The 23481-nt window shown below is 30.6% G+C and overlaps 1 protein-coding gene across 1 annotated transcript; it reads left to right on the top strand.

Moving 5' to 3' along the window:
- Position 1: 1 nt before the first annotated feature.
- Positions 2 to 23481, top strand: LOC135126573 (farnesol dehydrogenase-like). The gene is made up of 5 exons (XM_064052600.1): positions 2 to 79; positions 22348 to 22599; positions 22660 to 23121; positions 23173 to 23322; positions 23372 to 23481. Exons 2-5 carry the CDS (start codon positions 22492 to 22494, stop codon positions 23411 to 23413), a joined length of 762 nt encoding a protein of 253 aa, XP_063908670.1. The 5' UTR covers positions 2 to 79; positions 22348 to 22491; the 3' UTR covers positions 23414 to 23481.

The following is a 23481-nucleotide window of genomic DNA, read 5'->3' as shown; positions in this document are numbered from 1 at the left end:
GATGTCGTTGAATTTTTATTTGAAATTTTTTTTAAATCGACAATTTTCTACTGATGGTAGTGTGTTTTAAGCTCCAAAAGTGAGTACTTGTGGATCTTATTTTTCTTTCAATTTGAACAGTTTAAACTGTTTTTTCTTCGCATATTCAAACATATTTTCTAAATAAGAGTCCAAAAAATTTTTGAATTTTGTAAAAGCATGTATAAAATTTCTCAAGACGTTTTCTACACATTTGATGAGCATTTTTTGCTAATTTATAGTATTATACGCAGTTTCCATAAATTTGTTCATGTTATAATATTTTAAACTAAGTATACATACATTATTTTAAAGCTTTCAAAAATACTTTCTCAATCATTTTAAACCCATATATTAATATATTAATTTTTTTTAATATTTTCTGTAACTGGTCTTAAAATTTTTTGAATAAATGGCACGCTGAACGTTCCAAATAACACAAATGCAGCTGTTAAACCTTTGGGACTCATAATATTGCATTTTACTTCAAAAAAAGAGTGAAACTTGAGTCTCAAATCTGCGGAAAGTAAAAATAAATGTAATACTATTGGGAAGAGTGTTGAGAACACACAAAATATTACTTTAATAATAATAATATTTAATATTTATAAAATTTATTTTTGTGTATGAGTATCTCTACATTATAGCAACTAGCAATTTCAATGAATTTCCAACTTTTCGAAATGCAAATTTGCAACTATTTCGAAAATAATACTAAAATTAATTTTTTGTTGTGTAGTAGTTGGACATCTGTAATTATGAGCCATCATCTGTCTCAATTCTTGAAAAAAATCCGCTCGAATTAAAACATAGAAGTAAAATAAAATTTCTGAACTTGTTTTTGTTTTTACAATATATTAATAAAAAATTATTAGACTGTATGTTGTCACAGAAAGAAAAATCTGAAAATAAAATAGTGATCAAGTAACTAAGTTTAAATTTCTAGAAAGGTAAGTGTACCCTTAGTGCCAAATTATAGTTTAAGTCAAAAATTCCACCGGCGGAAATTCTAACTTCATAATGTAGCGACTTTACCAGAAACATAGGTACTAATCTAAAATATTATACTCAGTGTGGAAAAAAAAATTCTGCTATTTACCTCATTTCGGAACATTTCTTCTTTCTTCTCAATTGTTAATCTATTCAAGGTATCCCTCGTTTTAATAACCTGAAAAAAGAATATCATTCTTGAAGTTAAACTCAGTGAAACAAACCTACCGAAGACTTTATTTTCTCCGCGACGAAAATCAGAATTCCTAATTTATAGCAAAACAAAACTATGCCAGCAAATACAGGAAAATTTGTCTGTTTTCGATTCATAAAAGCATTAATAATAATGAGTCCATATAAGTTTAGAGTCGTGGTCACGAACCGTGTAGAAATTGCTATTAGAATTTACTCGAATTAAAACATTGAAGCAAAATAAAATTTCTGAACTTGTTTTTGTTTTTACAATATATTAATAAAAAATTATTAGACTGAATATGAAATCATTAGGATCGGTTTGAATTAAGATGACTAAGTATGTTGTCACAGAAAGAAAAATCTGAAAATAAAAATAGTGATCAAGTACTTAATTAAGTTTAAATTTCTAGAAAGGTAAGTCTACCCTTAGTGCCAAATTATAGTTTAAGTCACAAATTCCACCGGCGGAAATTCTAACTTCATAATGTAGCGACTTTACCAGAAACATACTAATCTAAAATGTGTTACTCAGTGTGGAAAAAAAAACTCTGCGAGTTACCTCATTCCGGAACATTTCTTCTTTCTTCTCAATTCTTAATCTATTCAAGGTATCCTGCGTTTTAAAAACGAAAAGAAGAATATCATTCTTGAAGTTAAACTCAGTGAAGCAAACCTACCGAAGACTTTGTTTTCTCCGCAACAAAAATCATAATTCCCAATTTATAGCAAAACAAAACTATGCCGGCAAATACAGGAAAATTTGTCTGTTTTCCATTCATAAAAGCATTAATAATGAGTCCATATAAGTTTAGAGTCGTGGTCACCCACTGTGTAGAAATTGCTATTAGAATTAAAATAGTGTTTAAATGATTACATTGTTCTAAGATGTTACAAATTTTCGAATAAACAACCTTTCAGTTTTGAATTAAGAATAGCCGAAAACATTAAAGCAACGCTATTTTATTTGACAGTCAGAAATTGGCATGACAATGTTAGTTCTATGGTCATCATAACGAAATACATTGTGAAAGTTACCGATACTTGGAAAAGGGTAAATTTTGTTGAGGTAGTATAAATCAGATGCAACATACCACAAAACAATAACAATAGAATTTCACCTACACTGAATTTCCATAATCTAAAGTTATTTGTAAATCTTGGACATTTTTTTCTAAAGCTCCTACAGTTTTAAACACGTTGTAAATTTTTTTGCGATACATTTTACTCCAAATGATGTTGCTACACCCTGTCAAAATTAAAAAAAATCCTCTGAAGAAACTAAGAAATTTTGTGATCAAAAAAGCTGCAAAAAATTGCGGAAAACATTTAAACAAGTAAATCGATGGCAAAATTATGAGCAAAATGTGAAGTATTTGTATTGCTCTGTTGAGACGAAGCGAAGAACGAGGTTCGACAATGTCTTCCAGGTGAAAGTGGAGGAAGCCGAAACAACGTAGAACATGGTAGTTGAGTTTTAGAAGCGGAGAAATGCTTGCGAAGTCGGTCATGATGTATTTTATTTCGTTTAAAGATCAATACAGGTGTTGTGGACTGTACTGTAAATATTTCAGTGTTGTGTTACAACTAGACAGTTAATTGTTTATTAAAGCTTTTTTAGTTTCCTCGATCATCGTGGTAATTGGTTCGGTGTCATTTAATTTATTAGACTTTTTTGTGTTCTTATTTTGTGAAGAACTTTTTCTTGTCTTTATGTTTTGATTGGTGTTTATTTTTTAACTTCTTTAATATTAAATTTCACAATTTACAGGAGGTTTACAAAGTTTTAATATGTAACAACGTTTCAGAGTAAATGCATTTTTAGGTTCTAAGACACATGGTTGTCTTGGAACAGTTTTTTTTTTTTTCAAAAAAAAAAGAATAAACAAAAACCACCATGCGCAGATTTAAAAATGAGAATAGATTAATAACCGTAGAGAAATTCTGTGTAAATAATCTTAGACCAATTTTTTCAAGAATGTCTTTTTTCAGATTTGAAAAATTCCTTAAAAAATTGGTCTAAAGAGTTTAGACAGTACTTCTCTCGCTGTCGGAAACTTGACGACTGCATGCCTATTGTTTTTTTTTCTCATTACATTTTTGTAGTGGGAATTTAAAAAAAAATTGCGATGACGTCATCAACATTTTTGCAAGGACACGTATATCAGTAGGGATAGATGTAGTGTAATACTAAGAATAAGATTATTGTATTCCCAAATTTTCGGAAAAATGAATTGGGTCGTTTTGAATATTGATTTGTAATAATCAATAAAATAACGAAACAATTTACTCACGTATACGGCGCCGGCGTGTACTAGGAGAGGCAACTGAAAATCGTTTATGTATAAGCACTCTTAATTTAAGACGACAAGCGTAACATAGCATACGTGAAAGTCAAACAGAGAAACTGTAAACAAAACCGATGGTCGTCTAGAGATTTTTATTGCTTCGACTTCCGCTTATTATATAAAACATTGAGTTTTATTTTAACTTTTGACGGTGCAATTCAGAATTGGTTGATTATAAACATGTCTATACTACATTCGCGGAACCCAGTCAGCGCACAAAACAAATGCACGTCTGTAATGTTAAAGTAAATATGAATAAGCGTGCTACCCTTATGTTTCAACCGAGTTTTTACTTTACAAAATTTTGTGTCTACCAAATTGGGTTGGTCCAATGTAATACTAATAATAAGTGTTGCCTTTAATTTAATCAATAAAATAAATTGACTTCATTAATTTTTTTGAGCCACCTCTTAAGCAAATCTAAAAAATATGAATGGAATGATAAATCACAACTACAGACTCATCATATTTTCTACATTTTAGATAGGATTTATTCAGCAAAATTTTGGGGTGTCGTCATAATTTTTTTAGGGGGGACGACCAAATACATTTTGGTAAAAAATTTACCATACTTATGATAATTTTAAAACATCTTCAAGATTTCAAAGCATTCGATTTTGTAGTTCCTGAGTAAATCAATAAAATAAATTTTGCGCATTCATTAATTTTTTTGGGGGATGAACAAATACATTTTGATAAAAAATTTACCATGCTTATAATAACTTTAAAACATCTCCAAGATTTCAAAGCATTCGGTTCTGTAATTCCTGATTAAACCAATAAAATAAAGTCATGGATTCATTAATTTTTTTGAGTCACCTTTATATGCAAATCCAAAAAATATGAATGGAATGATAAATCACAAGTACAGACTCATCATATTTTTAACATTTTAAATAGGATTTATTCACCAAATTTTAGGGTGACGTCATCAATTTTTTTAGGGGGGATGAGCAAATAAATTTTGATAAAAAATTTACCATGCTTATGATAATTTTAAAACATCTCCAAGATTTCACAGCATTCGGTTCTGTAATTCCTGATTAAATCAATAAAATAAATTGACGCATTCATTAATTTTTTTCAGTCACCCTGTATATGCAAATCGAAAAAATTTGAATGGAATGATAAATCACAAGAAGAGACTCATCATATTTTGTACATTTTAGATAGGATTTTTTCAGCAAAATTTTGTGGTGTCGTCATAATTTTTTTAGGGGGGACGACCAAATACATTTTGGTAAAAAATTTACCATACTTATGATAATTTTAAAACATCTTCAAGATTTCAAAGCATTCGATTTTGTAGTTCCTGAGTAAATCAATAAAATAAATTTTGCGCATTCATTAATTTTTTTGAGTTACCCTGTATATGCAAATACAAAAAATATGAATGGAGTGATAGATCACAAGTACAGACTCATCATATTTTGTACATTTTAGATAGGATTTTTTCGGCAAACTTTTGAGCTGACGTCATCAAGTTTTTGGAGGGGATAACCAAATACATTTTGACTAAAGATTTATGATGCTCTTTAGAGCCTTAAAACATCTGCAACATTTCAAAACATTCGGATTAGCAGATTCAAAATTAAATTGGAAAATGTTGTTTTATACTTTTGATTTTTTTTCCAAAAATATGGACGTTTCGGGTAAAAACTCAATTCGGAGTCGTAAACTATATGTGTAGGACTATGTTATTTTATACAATTTAAGACCCATTTACTATGTACAATTTTGAAGTGACGTCATCGCATTAGTGGTGGGGATGATTAGACAAATTTTGGTTAGCGTTTTACCATCTAGATGATATTCCTAATATAAGTACAAAATTTCGTAACAATCGGTCCAGTACTTTCGGAGATTATCTGTCTAATAAAAATCCGGGACGGCAGACAGACGGACAGACGGACAGACGGACAGACGGACAGACGGACAGACGGACGGACGGACAGACAGACGGAAATGGGAGATCTATTTCTTCGTCTTCTAGGGGTCATGAAAGATCGAGAAAACGTAAAAGTAGAGAGTCGGCCGACGGACTCGATTACAATACTTCCTTTGCTTACGCTCAGGAAGTAAAAAGGCGTAAGCTGTCAGAGCATAGTTAATTCTGATGGTCTTATCATCCGTTTGTCGAAGATTTTGCTGATAATAATTTATAATTTTTTTATGAGGACTGCACAAGTCTGAATTTGTTTACAAAATGGTAATTTGAAAACGGTTACAAGTATCTGAAAAATTTTGTAATTCAATTAGATGTCACAGTTATTGCTATTTTCGATTTTTGCTTATACAGAAAATCTGGGTGCCGAGGGTAAAACGGATTCATAAACCACAAATACAGGAGTATGTTATTTTATAAAATTTCAAAAACGTTTACCAAGCGAAGTGTGGGGTGATGTCATCAAATTGTTGATTGAGATGAATAGACAAATTCTGGCTAGTGTTACCATCTACATAATATTCCTAACATACATTTGACAACAATCAGTCCAGTAGTTTCGAAGATTACTTGTCTAATTTAAATCGACACAGACGACAAACGACAGACAGAGAGACAAACGGGCGACCTATTGTTTCTTATTCTTAGGTTCATGAAACGTCGAAAAAATATGAAACTAAAAAGAAGAAAATGTTTATTGAATTTATTTTTGTAAACAAGTAATATTTGTGCCTACATTATTTGAAAATAACAACCTAAATTTTATTTTCCATTTTTTGCAAAACGAGTTTGAATAGAATACTGATGTGAAGCCCGAAAAGCTATAAGTTTTGTTTGTTATACGAATAGAAAAAGTAGTGCTATGAATTAGAAATCATTTTTTGAAAAGTTTGTCAGAGACTATTCTTGAAGCATTAGGATCCGTTTGAATTAAAATGACTAAATATGTTGTCACGGAAACAAAAATCTGAAAACAAAAGTAGTGATAATGTAATTACGTTGAAATTAGCTGAAAGATACCCTTAGTGCCAAATTATAGTTCAAGTCAAAAATTCCACCTGCTGAAACTCGAACTTTATAATGCAGTGATTTTACAAGAAACGTGTTAATCTAAAATGTGTTCTCAGTATAAAGAAAAAGAAATCTAGCATTACCTCATTTTGAAATATTTCTTCTTTTTCTCAATTGTTAATCTATTTAATGTCTTTCGCGTTTTAATAACCTGAAAACAAAAATCGAAAAATATTATTCTTGAGATTAAATTCAATCCAAAAACTCACTGCAGATCTTATTTTCTCTGCAACGAAAATCAGTATTCCCATTTTATAAGCAAAATAACCTATTGCAGCAAGTACAGGAAAATTCATTCGTTTTCCATTCATAAAAGCATTAATTATGAGTCCATATAAGTCTAGAGTCATGGTTACAAATCGTGTAGAAAATGCTATTAGAATTAAAATTGTGTTTAAGTGGCTACATTGTTCTAAGAGATTGCAGATTTTTGAGTAAACACCCATACACGTCCGAAAGACTTTAGGTGATAAACACTTTTCTTTCAGCTTCGAATTGATACCCGAAAACATTAAAGCAATGCTGTTGTAGACAGTAAGGAATTGACACGATAGAGTAATCTCTATGGTCATCATGACCACATATATTGTGAATGTTATCAGAACATGCAGAAGAGTAAATTTTGTTGAGGTAGAATAGATCAAATGCAATACACCACAAAACAATAGTAATCCAATTTCACCTGTTGTATATTCTTTTGCTATACACTTTGCTCCAAATGATGTAGCTGCCTCCTGCTACAATTAGAAAAAATGCTCGGAAAAAACTAAGCAATTTTGTGATCAAAGAAGCTGAAAAAAATTGCGGGAAATATTTAAACATGTAAATAGACGGCAAAACTATCAATAAGGCATGAAGAATGTGTACTGTGATACTGAGACTAAGAGAATGACGAGGTTTGACAATGTCTTTGAGACGAAAATGTAGAAACCCAAAACACCGTAAAACATGATAGTTGATTTTTAGAAGTGGAGAAACTCGTGGAATATTCATATATCTGGAATAATTTATTCTAACGACTAAGGGATCCATAAACGTGTTGTGTTCGAAACTGTCAATATCTCAATATTTGTTTGTAAGTCAGTAATTACTTACTGTTTATTAAAGTTTCTTTAGTGGCATCCATTATAAAGGTAATTATTTAGATATCATTTAATTTATTAAACTATGTTGTTTTTCTGAAAACAAGAACTCTAATATGAGTGGAGTGCGTACCATAATATAAATTTCAAGATTTTACTAAATTTACTAAGCAAAATTTTGATATGACGTAAAATTTCATTGTAATACGTCCAGTAGTTTTGAAGAACCAGATAGGCGACAGGTGCCCTACTTTTTCGTGACCTACTTATCTATTATGGAAGCAAAAATTTTCTTATCTAATCAGCAGTAGTTTTATCTTTGCTTCCAGATGTGATGGGTTATTTATCAGTGACATCCATAGATAAGACAGCCATTTGAACTAAAGCAGTACGTTCTAGGTTATGTTCTTCAAAATGGAGGAAGAGGATTCTTAAAAAATTATGCTTTAGTATTCACAAAACATTCTGAGAAAAACAACGAAAATCCCGAACTTGTTAGCGGCCAAAAATTATGAAAAAAATCGTGTTGAGGTAATTTATCCAAATTTAGATTGGTTTTCGAAATATCTGAATTGAAAGTTAGAATTTTAAAATATCTCAAAATTCGCCGTAACATATTTTGACGATTCTAGGAAAAAAGTGGGAATTTAAGAAGCAATGAAGCCGAAAATAACTTCTGGAGGTCGAACTCTATGAAATAATCTCTTTGGGTAATTTTCGAAAGTGGTCGAGAAAAGTCAAAATTTCAAAAGGGGGAAATGAAAACAATGAGATTTTGGAAAAGATGTGTAAAAATTCACAAAAAAATTTTCTTTCGGACAACTCCGGAAAAACTGGGTGGAAAAAATTATGAAAAAAAATCGTGTTTGCGCAGTAGTGAGGAGTAGTTTTCGAAATATCCGAGTTCATTGTCAAATTTTCAAAATATGTTGAAATTTGCCTTAAATCACTTTGAGGATTCTGGAAAAATTGTAGTAATTTTTGAAGAAATACATCCGAACAAATAACTTTTGGAAATTGAAATCTATAAGAAGTTTTTTTGGGTAATTTTCGATGTGGTCCAAAAAAGGTGGAAATTTCATTGAAAAAATTGGTCTAAAGAGTTTAGACAGTACTTCCCTCGCTGTCGGAAAAGTGACGACTGCATGCCTATTATGTTTTTTTTTTCGCAGTAGATTTCAAAGAATTCGGTTTTGTAGTTCCTGAGTAAATCAATAAAATAAATTTACGCATTCATTAATTTTTTTGAGTCACCCTGTACACGCAAATCCAAAAAATATGAATGGAGTGATAGATCACAAGTACATCATATTTTGTACATTTTAGATACGATTTATTCGGCAAACGTATGAGCTGACGTCATCAAGTTTTTGGAGGGGATAAGCAAATATATTTTGACTAAACATTTATTATGCTCTTTATAACCTTAAAACATCTGCACCTTGTATATGCAAATCCAAAAAAAATCAATGGAGTGATAAATCACAAGTACAGACTCATCATATTTTGTATAGTTTAGATAGGATTTATTCGGCAAACTTTCGAGCTGACGTCATCAATTTTTTGGAGGGGATAAGCAAATGTTATTTTGACTAAACATTTATTATGCTCTTTATAACCTTAAAACATCTACAAGATTTCAAAGCATTCGGTTTTGTAGTTCCTGAATAACTCAATAAAATAAATTCACGCATTCATTAATTTTTTGAGTCACTCTGTATATGCAAATCCAAAAAATATGAATGGAGTGATAGATCACAAGTAGAGACTCATCATATTTTGTACATTTTAGATATAATTTATTCCGCAAACTTTTGATCTGACGTCATCAAGTTTTTGGAGGGGATAAGCAAATAATTTTTGACTAAAGATTTATGATGCCCTTGATAGCCTTAAAACATCTGCAACATTTCAAAGCATTCGGGTTAGCAGATTCAAAATTAAATTTCAAAATGTTGTTTTATAATTTTGATTTTTTTTCCAAAAATATGGACGTTTCGGGTGAAAAGTCAATTCGGAGTTGTAAACTACATGTTTACTACGTACAATTTTCAAGTGACGTCATCGCATTAGTGGTGGGGATGATTAGACAAATTTTGGTTAGCGTTTTACCATCTACATGATATTATTAATATAAGTACAAAATTTCACAACAATCGGTCCAGTACTTTCGGAGATTATCTGTCTAATAAAAATCCGGGACGGCAGACAGACGGACAGACGGACAGACGGACAGACGGACAGACGGACAGACAGACGGAAATGGCAGACCTATTTCTTCGTCTTCTAGGGGTTATGAAAGATCGAGAAAACGTAAAAGTAGAGAGTCGGCCGATGGACTCGATTACAATACTTCCTTTGCTTACGCTCGGGAAGTAATAATGAAATCTTGGAAAAGTTATCTAAAAATCCATAAAAATTCTGTATTAATAGAATTTGAGGTGCTGATTTTAGAAACATTGAAAATTATAGCTCATTCGTAAAATTTTTGTTAAGGAAGTTTTAGGGCAATTTTAGAAAAACTCAAAGATAAAAAATTATGAAAAAAATGTGTTCACTCAGGAATGATATGTGTATGAGGAAAAATAATCTCAACACGAGGACTAGTTTTCGGAATATTTCATTTTGACGATACTGGAAAAATGGTAGGAATTTTCGAAAAATGAAACCGTAAAAAACTTCTGGAAATCGAAATTAATAAAATACATTGTTTTATTAATTTTTTATGGTGCTCCGGAAAAGGTCTAAAATTTCAAACTATCGAAAAATTAATCGAAAAGTAAAAAAACTCTTTTTGCAATTGCATTTGTTACATGTTTTGAAAATATTCAGAAATGCAAATATTTTTTTCAAATTTTTTTAGTCAGCTAAAAATTGTTAATTTTTTCCATAATTCACTTTCAATTGTATCAAACTATGTAAGAATATGTAAATTTTGTTCCGGCACCCTCTGTTTTTCGAATCAACTACCGAATTTTTATGAACCATAATTCAATTTTTGAAATCACTCTTTTGAAAATTTTGTCTAATCGGGCCCCTTGGAAAATGAGATTTTTCTGTACATTTTGACCTCTGGAACTTATTTTCGCCTTTATTTCTTCTAAATTTCATTAACCGTCAAAATAAAACTTGTAAATTAAAGAAAAAATTAAAACAGAATATTTCGAAAATCTTGGTTCCCGATCATAAATAGGTACGCTATATTTTTCCAGTTAACACGACATTCATATCTTGGAATTTATAGTTGATTTTTAGTAAATATTTCCAAAAAGCTCAATTTTTCAGTACGCCCCCTTTGGAAATTTTTTACTTTCTTTGGAGAATTTTCGGAAATTACTCAAACAATTTTTTTATAGATTTCGATTTCAGAATTTCTTTCGACTTCATTTCTATGAAAATTTCAACCATTTTTCCATGATCGCCAAAATGATATGCAATTTTTGGAATTTTTTAAAAATTTTACCTTAAAAACTAATATTTGGAAAATATCTATTGTCCCAGTGTTTTCTGTTAACTTTTAGGCCATTTTTCCGAAAGATAAATTTTTTTCTTATTAAATTTCGACTTTTTCTCGAGCATCCTGGAAAACTAGAAATTTTCTGTAGTTTTTGACTATCAGAAATTATTTTTAGCTTCATTTCTACGATACTTTTACATAACTGAAATGAATATGCAATTTTTAGAATTAAAAAAAAATCTTAAAATCGAATTGTTGGAAAATTTTGGTTCAGGACCATAAATTCGCTACATTTTTCAAATTATTGTAAATATTTATAAATTTTATATATTCATGTTTACCAATCTAACATTATTTTGTTGTCAGTAACCCTAAGCCATAAACAATTGAATTTTCATAGTCTGCTCCAAATATGTTTTTTATTGTACACCCATGATATTTCACATTTTATATTTTAAAGTTGTTTCACGGTAAAATTAAATTTAAATCCGGTTTTATAATATGTAATGATATTATTTCATCAACGTTAAACTATAACAACAGCGTTAATTATTTGTGACTGTTGTATTACAAATTCTAATACAATTTGATCAAAACATTAGACAAATTACATAATCGATTTTGTCGCATTAGTTGGTAAAGCTGTTATTACTAGAGTTAATGTGTTCTAAAATTGGCTCTTTGGAACGACTATAAACTTTTCTTTTAATTATTGCCTTAACTTTACTTCATGAACATTTTATTTGGCTAGTAATTTAATAAAATTCTTAAAATTTATAGTAAATCATGCAGTAATTTCGGAGATTAAGCGTCTAATAAAAGCAGCAACAAGCGACAGACGGGCGAAAATGGGGAACCTACTTTTACATAAAATAAAGACTTTAATACATCTAAACCCACGATTTATTGACTAATAAAAAACTGATACTTATAATTCCATTTATGGATTTCAAATTTAAATAATTAAGGACGAGATAAATTCCCTGCTATAATTTTCGAAGCTTTCGGGTCGGTCTGAATCAATATTACTAAATACATAATGATAGATGTAAAAATCTGAAACCCAATTTTTAGTATTATAATTCTGTTTTAGCTCATTTGTGACAGTCTTACATTAACACCCAAACTATAGTTTAAATTGAAATACCCTCCCACAGATATCTTGACTTGGTCGTGCAAAATATAAAGCAGGAAAGCCTTAATCTGAAAAGTCCACATTCAATCTACCCCTTTGTAAATATTTGCACATGTGTACCTCTTTCTTATGTATTTGTTGATTTTCAATAACAGCCAGTTTTACCAGGGAGCGCCTTACTTTATTTGCCTACAGATCAGTTGTCATTAAAATTTACTTCTGTTGAATTTACTTACAGAACTTGTTAAATTCTCTGCATTAAAAATCAACCCCCACATTTTGTAAATCATCAATGCGCTTCCATACAAAGACGAAATCAACGTAGTTAAGGCCATTTCATACTCATGCACTATAGCACCATAAACTTCCAACATCATCAACACAAAGCTCGAAGTAAACAACAAAATAATCTGAATATTGTAAAGCTTGTTCATAAGTCTAATAACGTCGCACAGTTTTGTGTGAAGATCGCAACAAAGGCGATATTTCTTTACAGAAATGATCTTCGAGTTTAGCTCGTGGTCGATCTGAAGAAACATTAATCTTGCAGTGTTTGTAAATAGAACGTATTGACAGTAAAAAGTAGCTTGAGACCAGAAAATAAACGTAAATAGAAAAACAACAACGACTTGAGTGTCTAGCGTTATTTTTATGGTGTCTTTGTCAAACATCGTATGCACGAACATTAAAGACAACGACAACAAAACGTCTATCGTCATCAATACACCGCCCGCTGTTTTCACCGTACCATAGTTCAAATCGAACGCAGCTCTTTGGAAATCTTCATCCAGTTGATAGAAATACTTGAATAGTTTGAAAATTTTTCTTTGGTAGATTTTGCTCCAAAAAATGTTGTCTAAGCCGGTGAGGACTGTTAGTAATCCGGTGAAAAAGCCAACAAGTTGTGAGATGACTGTGTGGGTTTGAAACATGCTGAAGTATTTCGGGAAAATAATTATTGCCACTGTTCCATATGCAATGTGGAAGATGTGAGCTAGAATAGAAAATTTAGAGAGTGAGGGGCGATTTTTGCTTAAGTCGTTCAGGGAGAAGTGGACGAAACCCAGACATTTCAAGTTGAAATGGATAACTTTCAGGATTGTGAAAATTTTACTTCTCTTTGTGTGCATTTCTGGAAATGAATGAGCATTTCAGAGAATGTGGGTCAATAGGTTTCATGGACGCATTGTCACGCACATAATTAAGAATATGAAGGGAAGGAGAAAGATTAATTGAGTTTATTGATAGGGTTACTTTGAACGGTGGAAAAATCAAAATGTGTGTGATAATAATTGATAAAGTTAAATTAATTAATTTTATGCTCAGTTGTTGAATATTCAAGCCGTTTCAATTAAAAACGTGCTTCATTCCGTATCTCAAAAAATAGTTTTCAGGTATTAATATTCCCGAATCGATTGTATAAATTAATTCGGCAATGGTGCACGGATGAATTCTGCAAAGAAACATTATTCCAGAAATTCGATTTCAGGCAAATCGGAAAAGCTTCACTTTTTCCAGGAATATTTGGCCGTTTAAAATCTCTTTGTGCTAACTTCCTTATTCATGAATTCCTGAATAGGAATACGAGTTCAGATCTGTTTCGACTTGCAGTTTTCCGTGTTTTCAACTTTTGGTTTTACGATTTTGTCGTTTTTAGTTTTCGATTTTTATATTTAATTTTTTTTTGACTTTCTGATTTTTAATTGTAGATATGAATTAATTTCAACAATGACCACAAATCACATTCGTGTCCATCGAATGTTGTTGCTTTCGCCACGTTTATTTACATCGTGTTGACTGAGGATTTTTTAATGCACCCATTTACGAATTTTTAAAAATTATAGAATAATTTTAGGTTTTACGATTTCTCAATTTTTCGATTTTTATTTTCCAAATTTTTAATTGTACAATGTTTCGATTTGAAAGTTTTTGAGTTTTCAATTTTAAGTTCTCCAAAATTTTGATTTATCAAAATTTGATTTTTTCAATTTTTGAATTTACAATTTTTTGATTTGTCAATTTCCAGATCGTTTATTCAGTTTGTGGATTTTCCAGTTTCTCGATTTTTAATATTTCGATTTTTAAATTTTCCATTTGTGAATTTTTCCTCAATTTTTCGGCTTTGCAGTTTTCCGATCTTAGGTTTTCTAGCTTTCAATCTTTGATTTTTCATTTTTACAATTTTTGGAATTTTTTTATTTTTTGATTTTGTAATTTTTCGGCGTCCCAGTTTTTTGATTTGCAATTATTCGATATTTCGGTTTTGCGCTTCTGAATTTTTCGATTATTCTCCTTATTTAGTTTTTCAGGTTCTTAATTGTTTAATGTTTCAATTTCTCAAATTCTAATTTTTAATTTAATTCAAAAAGAACAAATTTATTAAAACTGAAATTTTCACGATTTTACAATTTTTGGGTTTTTCAATTTTCATGCTTAAATTTTTCTTAACTAATTAATTTTGAATTGTTTTCATCGTGTTTATTTATGTTGTGTTTCCTGAGCATTTTTTTAATAGCACCCATTTTTGAGATTTTAAAAATACTTTAATTTCCGATTTTGCAATTTTTCAGTTTTCCGATTTTTGTTAGATTTTACAATTTTTTGAATTGAAATTTTTTGAATTTGTTTAAAGTTTTTGAAAGTTTCTATTTATCGACTTTTGGATTTTCCAATGTTTCTATTTCATAGTTACTTGGATTTTTAACTTTTTCGATTTAGAATTATTCAATTTTAGTTTTTCCACCGGTTATTTTTCCGGTTTTTCAATTCTTCGTCCCTTCGATTTTTCGATTTTTCAATTTGTAGATATTTTAATTTTCCTTAATTTGAATTAAACGGTAATTCAAATTTTCATGTCTTCAACTTTTCGACTTGCAGTTTTTTTTAGTTTTCAATTTTAAGTCCTTTCAAATTTTAGCTTTTAAAAAATCAAGTTCTCGTTTTTGCATTTTCAAATTTTGAATAAAAAAAAAAAAGTTTATCCAGACTCAAATTTTAAAAATTTGTTTTTCGTGTTGCTCTTGTATTTTCTACAAAAAGTGGAAACATACAAAATAGAAAATCAAAAAATTGGAAATCTAGCAACTGAAAAAACGAAAAAATTAAATATCTAAAAATTGAGAAATTTAAAAATTGAAAAAGCAAATTTTTAAATTTCAAAAAAATTGCAACACGAGAAATTGAGGAACCGAAAAATTCAAAAATAAAAAAATTGCGGAATTGTAATAGAAATTGCAAATCTCAAATGTGAAGCAACAAAAAACTAAACAATCGAAAAATTAAACTGGAAACTCAGAAAATTGCAAATGAAAACATTGGAGAAGGGAAAAATTAAAAATCGAGGAACGGAAAATTCGAAACACTGAAAAAACGAAAAAAGTAAAAATTCGAAAGTTGAAAACTCAAAAAGTTCCTAACCGAAACATGTATTTATAGAAAAATTCGAAAAGTTGCATTACGGACAGCCTTCATATTAAACGACATCAGTTTTGCGTACACTACAGAGGCAAGATTCGAATCCGTCTCTGTGTGGTGTGTTGAAGGGCACTGTTTAATTATGGCGACAGGGAATATCCACCATCTAAGATAAGAGTAACAATAATTTTTCAAATTTATTTTTAAATTATTGGAAAGAAAATATTTCCCAGAAATATATCGGTCCGAAATAATAAAAATAATAATACAGCTCAAATGACTTTCATAGTGAATATTTGAAAAATTTTGATCCGAGATCATCAGAATTTATATTCGGCTAAAAGTGATTATTATCAAACGAGATTTTTGAAAATCTTGCTCTGGAACCGAGCACCATAATTTTCGAAGTCTACATTTTGGCATTTTTGTGGATTTTTAGGCAACTTTTCCAAAAGCTCCACTTTTCAAGAGTTATAAGAAATAAAAAATAATAAAACAAGGGGATTTACGTTTCCAATCTTCGGCAAGAAAGAATAACACGGAAGATTTTATTGTGTACAAATAGATAAAGTAAGTTCTCACGAGTCAACTCAAAGAAGAAATTGTATATTACATCTTTTATCAATATTTGTTAAATTTGAAGTGTGTGGGTAGATTTTTTTCACACTGTTTACTTTTAATAGATTTTTAAATATGAACAATTGGATTAAGAAAAATGCCTCAGGTGTAAGTTGAATACTTTGTTCATTAAATGAAAATAAACATACTAATTTCCCAATTTAATCACATGATTTTTAATTTTTTTTTTAAGCTAGAATAAGTTGTAATTCCGATCTTTGTAGATATAACAATATTTCAAATCAAATTGTTTACATGTTATATAACACAAATAGACACAGGCAAGCCTAAGTCTATCGAAAAAACCATAAGATTTGCATGATTCATTCAAGAAGACGTATGTTCATAAGGATTTATATCTTGGCACTTTTATCTTATCACTGTTTACATTAATTCTCCAGTAAATGTGTAAATATCGACCATTCCAGGAGGGTCGTCAGCAACTAGTTCACAAATTTATCAATTTGCCAAAAACTTGTGTACCATGGTGGCGCCGAAAGTTTGGGTGCGGTTTCACTATAATCCTGAAAAAACAACAAAAAATAAATAAAACTAAATCAACACACAATAGTAATTTCAAAATAATGGTCAATGTTCAAGCCATAAAGTCCTTCTATGTTATATCTTTCCAATATAACTCTAGCACCAAATGGCGGCATACGTTTGTCATAAAGACCCAGATAATAACAATATAGCAACTTGAAAATCGTATGCTGAATACAGAGAAATTCTTCTTTCTTCCGGTAAAAGTTCCTGTGCTTTTGCCACCGAATCGTCTAGAATATTCTTCAACAATCTCCCTACATGATACAAAAAAATTAATAATGATAAGCCCGTAAATTCGAAAAATATTTTTTGAGATTCCGAACGAGAAGCATTTTCGCATGAAATTTAATTAATAGTCAACGATTGATAGCAGAAATCAAGTCTATATTATAAAATTAAAGCAGAAATCCAATTTTAGGCAAATCGGGAAAGCTTCATTTTGTTCAGTTGTACCAACTTCCTTATTCGTTACGACATATTCATGAAATTTGCGACACATATTAATTTGGACCCCATGAATAGGAATTCCAGTTCAGAATTGAACTATGAATCGTCCTGAATTTTTTTGAGTTTTTAAATAATGCTACCTATAGAAAAATGAGATTGCCCGATTTATTAGTCTCTCAGGCTCAGACCGCTAAATTATCCGGTATAAGGAATTTCTTGTTGCAACCAGAAAACTCCAGGGATTTCAATACTACAAACCGAACGTCGGTATCTTGAAGAGTTTTGAAATGATAAACCCGTAAATTCGAAAAATATTTTTTGAGATACGGGTTGAGAATCAATATCGCTTGAAATCTAATTAATAGTCAACAATTGGTAGGAGAAATGAAGTATACATTTCAATGTTAGTCATGAATTCAATTTCAGGCAAATCAGAAAAGCTTCATTTTGTCGAAAAATATTTCGCCGCGTAAAATCTCGTGATACTAACTTTCTTATTCGTTAAGACAAATTCATAAAATTTGCTACACATACTAATTTTTACCCCCTGAATAGGAAAATCGGTTCAGAATTGACCTATAAATTTTCCTGAATATTTTTGAGCTTTCAAATAATGCCACCTATAAATTATCCGATACAAGAAACTATTTGTTCCAACCAGGAAGCTCCAGGGAATTCAATGCTATAAACCGAAAGTCCGTATCTTGAATAGTTTTGAAATGATAAGCTCCTAAATTTGAAAAATATTTTTTGACAAACGGAATGAAAAGTAATTTCGCTCGAAATCAAATTAACCGTCAACGATTGATAGCAGAAATGAAGTGTACTTTCCAAAATTGGTCCAGAAATTCAATTTCAGGCAAATAGGAAAAGCTTTATTTTTTCAAAAAATATTTCGCCGTGTAAAATCTCGTTGTTGTGGCACTTTGAACTAACTTCCTTATTCGTAGAGATCTACATATTTCGCAACATATTTTGAAAATTTTTATGTAAATTTTCTAAAAACTTTATTTTTCGGTGTACTGCCAACTTAAGAAATTTTTGGGATTCTTTCGACTACCTTTGAAAATTATTTGCAGATAGTTTTCAGTACAAACCGACTTCCAGAAGTTATTTTCAGCTTCATTTCTTCAAAAATTCTTACAATTTTTGAATATACAAATAAAAAAAAACGAATTTCATAGTGAATATTTGGAAAATTTTGGTCCGAGATCATCATCTCGCTGTATTTTTCGATACAGTTCGTCGTGTAGAGAGCAACTTCTGCAAAAAGTTCAGTTTTTCAGGAATTACACCCTATGAAATTGTTGGCATTTTTTTGACTATCTTCGAAAATTTTTTAAGAGCTTTTTCTGTCAAATCCAACTTCCAGAAGTTAATTTCGACTTCTTTTCTTCAAAAATTCCTACAATTTTCCCAGAATCTCCTGTATGAAGTGTGGCAATACTATAGGTTAGAAAAAGAAATTATAAAAAACATGCTATATTTTTTAATCACCGCGTGGAGATCTATATCTTAGAAAATTTTGTGGATTTTTACGCAACTTTTTCAGAAGGTTATTTACGAAATTTTTTACATTTTTCGATCACCTTCGAAAATGACCTGAAGAAAGGTTTTGGTAGATTCCTACATCCAGAAGCTATTTTTAGCTTCATTTCTTCAAAAATTCTCACCATTTTTAAATATACCAACTTTTAGAATAAACAAAAAATTACTTTCACACTGAATATTTGGAAAATTTTCGTTTGGGATTATGATTACTCTGTATTTTTCTATTTTAACTCGTCAAAATTCATGGCATACCGCAGAATTTTTTGTGAATTATTAGGCAATTTTTTCAAAAATCTAATTTTTTTTTTAGAAAATTGCCTAAATTTTTTGTACAATCCGACTTCTAGAAGGTATTTTCCGTTTTATTTCTTGAAAAATTGCCACCATTTTTCTAGATTGCTTATATGGACATTTTTTAGGATTAGGTAAAAAGTAGGTAATTATTAAAGCGAATGCTTAGAAAATCTTTCTCTGGGACCTTAAACACGCCATATTTTTTTTAGTCCACCAGTCAAGATCTACATGTAGATTAGAATTTTTTAGATTTTTAGGCAACTTTTTTTAAACTTCATTTGTCAATAAGGAGTACTCACGAAATTTTTCACATTTTCGACCACTTTCGAAAATTACCTAAAGGAATTTTTTTGTAGATTCGCTCATCGAGAGGCCATTTTCTACATCATTCTTCAAAAATTCTTTCAGTTACCCAATAACAAAATTAGTAATTCTTAAAGTAAAATAAAAAATTGTTTTTCACACTCAATTGTGTGAAATTTTTGAAATTTTTTTCTACTACCCCGAAAATTACCCAAAAAGGTTTTTTTTATAGAATCCAGCTCCCACATATTATTTTCGCCAATTGGTATCATTTCTCCAGAGTTGCCTATATGAAATAAGCAGTTTTAAAATAAAATAAGAAAGATTTTCAAACGGAATATTTGAAAAATCATGGTCCCGGACAATTAGTACGCTCAGATTTTCTTTTTTTAATTTTCAGATAAGTTTCCCAAAAAGCTCAATTTTTCAATGAAACTTGTGACTTTTTTCAAGCTATTTCGAAAATTACCTTAAGAGATTGCTTTGTAAAATTCGACTTTCAGAAGTTATTTTCAGCTTCATTTTAAGGAAAGTGCGTTTCGAACGGAATATTTGAAAATCTTGCTCTGGGACCGTGGACAACATTTAACGAATCACCACGTCGAAATCTGTATCCTAGAATTTTTTGTGAATTTTTAGGCCACTTTTCCAAAATTTCCATTTTTCAATGCTCATAAGATTTTTGGCTTTTTTCGACTAAATTCGAAAATTGCACAAAGAGATGTTTTTGCAGAATTCGACATCCAGAATTTATTTTCGGTTACATTTCTTCGAAAATCTGTCTTTCCAGAATCTCTTAAATGAAGGCTGGCAATTTTTAGGATTAACCAAAGAGTGGTTATTATTTTTGTGGATTTTTAGGCAACTTTTTCAAAAGCTGCATTTTTCAAGACTATAATATAATAAGAAATAAAAAAAATAAGAGGATTTAAGTTTGCAATCTTCGGCAAGAAAGAATAATACATAAGACTTTATTGTGTCCCAATAGATAAAGTAAGTTCTCACGAGTCAACTCAAAGAAGAAATTGTATATTACATATTTTATTAATATTTGTTAAATTTGAAGTGTATGGGTGGATTTTTTTCACACTGTTTACTTTTAATAGATTTTTAAATATGAACAATTGGATTAAGAAAAATGCCTAAGGTGTAAGTTGAATACGTTGTTCATTAAATGAAATTAAACATACTCTCAATTTAATCACATGATTTTAAACATTTTTTTTAAGTTAGAATAAGTTGTAATTCCGATCTTTGTAGATATAACAATATTTCAAATCAAATTGTTTACATGTTATATAACACAAATAGACACAGGCAAGCCTAAGTCTATAGTAAAAACCATAAGATTTGCATGATTCATTCAAGAAGACGTATGTTCATAAGGATTATATTTTGGCACTTTTATCTTATCGCTGTTTACATTAATAGTGCAAATATCGACCATTCCAGGAGAAATTTTTCTTTCTTCCGGTAAAAGTTCCTGTGCTTTTGCCACCGAATTGTCTAGATTTTCTTCAATAATTTCCCTACATGATACAAAAATTAATAATGATAAGCCCCTAAGTTCGAAAAATATTTTTTGAAATACGGAATGAAACACAATTTCGCTTGAAATCGGATTGATATTCAACGATTAATGACAAAAACGAATTCTACAACGAAAAATTAGCTTAGAAACTCAATTTACTGCAAGTCGGATAATATTAATTTTTTTCGTGGAATATTGAACAGTTTTGAAATGATGAGCCCGTAAACCCAAAAAATATTTTTTTAATTCAGGATTGAACACGATTTCGGTTGAAATCGATTTAGTTTTCTACAATTGATGGCCGAAAGGAATGCAAAGTTAATCTAGAATCTCAATTTCAGGCATTTTGCCGCGTAAAATAGAAAATTTCTGAAATTTGGTACATTTATTAATTCGGATTTTCGGAATTGAGCTATGGAGCTGCCTGAATTTTGTTTTACTTCTTATAACATCCGAAATGGTTGACTAAACAAAAATAAAAAAAAAAGTGGTTCAAATTAGGGGTAAATTAAGGTGCAAAAATGAAAATTACCAATGTGCCCCAGTGGATAAAAAACGTTCTTAAAATACTAACAGACAAAAAATTAGACTATAACTGAAAGCAACTGACAAATAACAAGTGAAAGAATATATAAATTATTTTCAACTATACAATAGTCTCGTTTAATTATGAATTTATTTCCACAAAACTTATTTTTGCAATACCCCTGGAAGTTTAATCGAGTTTGGCCTTGTAAACTTCCTTAAGTTTTTTAGAATTAAAATAAAAAAAATCCACCCACTTACCATAATTCACTAACACAAGCTATTGCAGTGTCATAGCGATTAAAAACGTTATATAATATTCAAGGTAACATCTGCGAATATTTGTATTTATTAATGTACTCGATGTTTGCAGGCTGAGAATCCTCATATACTGTTTCTTAAATGTTATCAAGCCTGCAAGGTTTGTAGAATGTATTTAAACCCATAAGTAGTGACAGTACATAATTCGAAATTTTCAAAACAAAGATTTAATTGGTTTAATGAATTTAGGAACAGGATGTCTATTCGTTTAAAAATAAGTTCACATGATTGATGATATTCAAGGTTTTGACCTGAAATAAAAAACTATAATTTAATCATAAAACGATATACGTTAAAGCAATCGTAAAAACCGTATGTCTTCTTTGGATATATCATATAAACCTGTATTATGAAAAAAGATTCGCAACTCAAACAAATATATGACCTTGCAAAAATCTGCACTATACCGGGAGTACCAGATTTGGTTCCTTTGGTTCTTCGATAATAACTATGCATAATAAACTGAGCCCCAAACCAAATAATCAAAAGTGTCATCAATTTCCTCTCCACGTAACATAGTTTTTAAAACGACAGTAAAAACTGATTGATTTTATCGCAGAAAGAAAAAATTTGGGCCATCCAGTATACCCACGTCCACGCAACAATTGCAATCCAGTTTAGCCCATTCTATTTTTATTCGGTGATACAACACCGCCGAAGTTATATAATAAAACCCATCACCACAAACCCATAGATAAAAGCCATGGCGTCTTGTATGCAGAGATGGGTGGGAAAATTAGCCATCGTAACGGGCGCAAGTTCTGGAATAGGCGCTGCCCTTACCGAGAAACTGGTAGACGCTGGTGTTAACGTAAGTACCTTCAATGACTTAATTTTGACTTAATCAAATTAACAAAATTACTTAACTCAGGTTGCTGGTATAGCTCGTCGTGTGGACCGAATCCAAGAACTTTCCAAAAAGCTCTCCGGCAAAAAGGGCCACCTTTACGCCGTTAAAGCCGATTTATCTAGAGAAGAGGACATCGTGGCGGCTTTCAAGCAAGTTTGTGACAAGTACGGTCCTGTTCACATTTTGGTAAACAATGCAGGAATTATGCCTAACACCGGACTCAGTGATGGTGATGCTAAAATTTGGAAGCAAGTTCTTGATATTAACGTTTTCGGATTGTGTGTGGCCACAAGGGAAGCGGTAAAAGTGATGAGATGTAACAAAATTGAGGGGCATATTGTGCACATTAATAGTCTTATTGGACATTTGGTGCCGGATTTGGCAGGGCTGAATGTGTATCCGGCGTCGAAGTTCGCGGTTACGGCGCTGGCGGAGACGCTGCGGCAGGAGTTCAATAGAGAGGAGGAGAGGATTAAAATTACGGTTTGTACAGAGTGTTTCGTTTAAAATTACAGGTTAATTAAAAAACCGTAGAGCGTGAGTCCTGGGGGTGTTGCTACAGGTCTTTTAGGAAAGGATAAATTTAATATTGATCCTAGCGTTTTAAATCAAATGCCGCTTTTGGAACCGGAAGATATAGCTTGTGCTGTCATGTACGCACTTTCCACTCCCCCTCGTGTTCAGGTAAATATATATTTTTTTTTATTGTGGTGTGTTATTTGGCGGGTTTTAGATAAGTGAAATTATTATTCGACCTAATGGACAGAAAGCATAAAGTTGTTTTGGTTCGAACAATATGTTTATTACCATATGTAAACATACCAAATAAAATCTTCAGCCATG

Source organism: Zophobas morio, unplaced genomic scaffold (genome assembly GCF_036711695.1).
Source record: "Zophobas morio isolate AGI-343-1 ecotype UQ-CSIRO unplaced genomic scaffold, CSIRO_AGI_Zmor_V1 ptg000011l, whole genome shotgun sequence".
In the NCBI taxonomy this organism is placed as follows: Eukaryota; Metazoa; Arthropoda; class Insecta; order Coleoptera; family Tenebrionidae; genus Zophobas; species Zophobas morio.
This window is presented reverse-complemented; position numbering and strand designations above follow the sequence as displayed.

What these genes read in the sequence shown, in the direction of transcription:
- LOC135126573 (XM_064052600.1), top strand. Translation starts at nt 22,492, where the DNA reads ATGGCGTCTTGTATGCAGAGATGGGTGGGAAAATTAGCCATCGTAACG. An exon ending in AGGAGAGGATTAAAATTACG is followed by an intron (nt 23,122 to 23,172) that starts GTTTGTACAGAG and finishes AAAAAACCGTAG; the next exon opens with AGCGTGAGTCCTGGGGGTGT. An exon ending in CCACTCCCCCTCGTGTTCAG is followed by an intron (nt 23,323 to 23,371) that starts GTAAATATATAT and finishes GGCGGGTTTTAG; the next exon opens with ATAAGTGAAATTATTATTCG.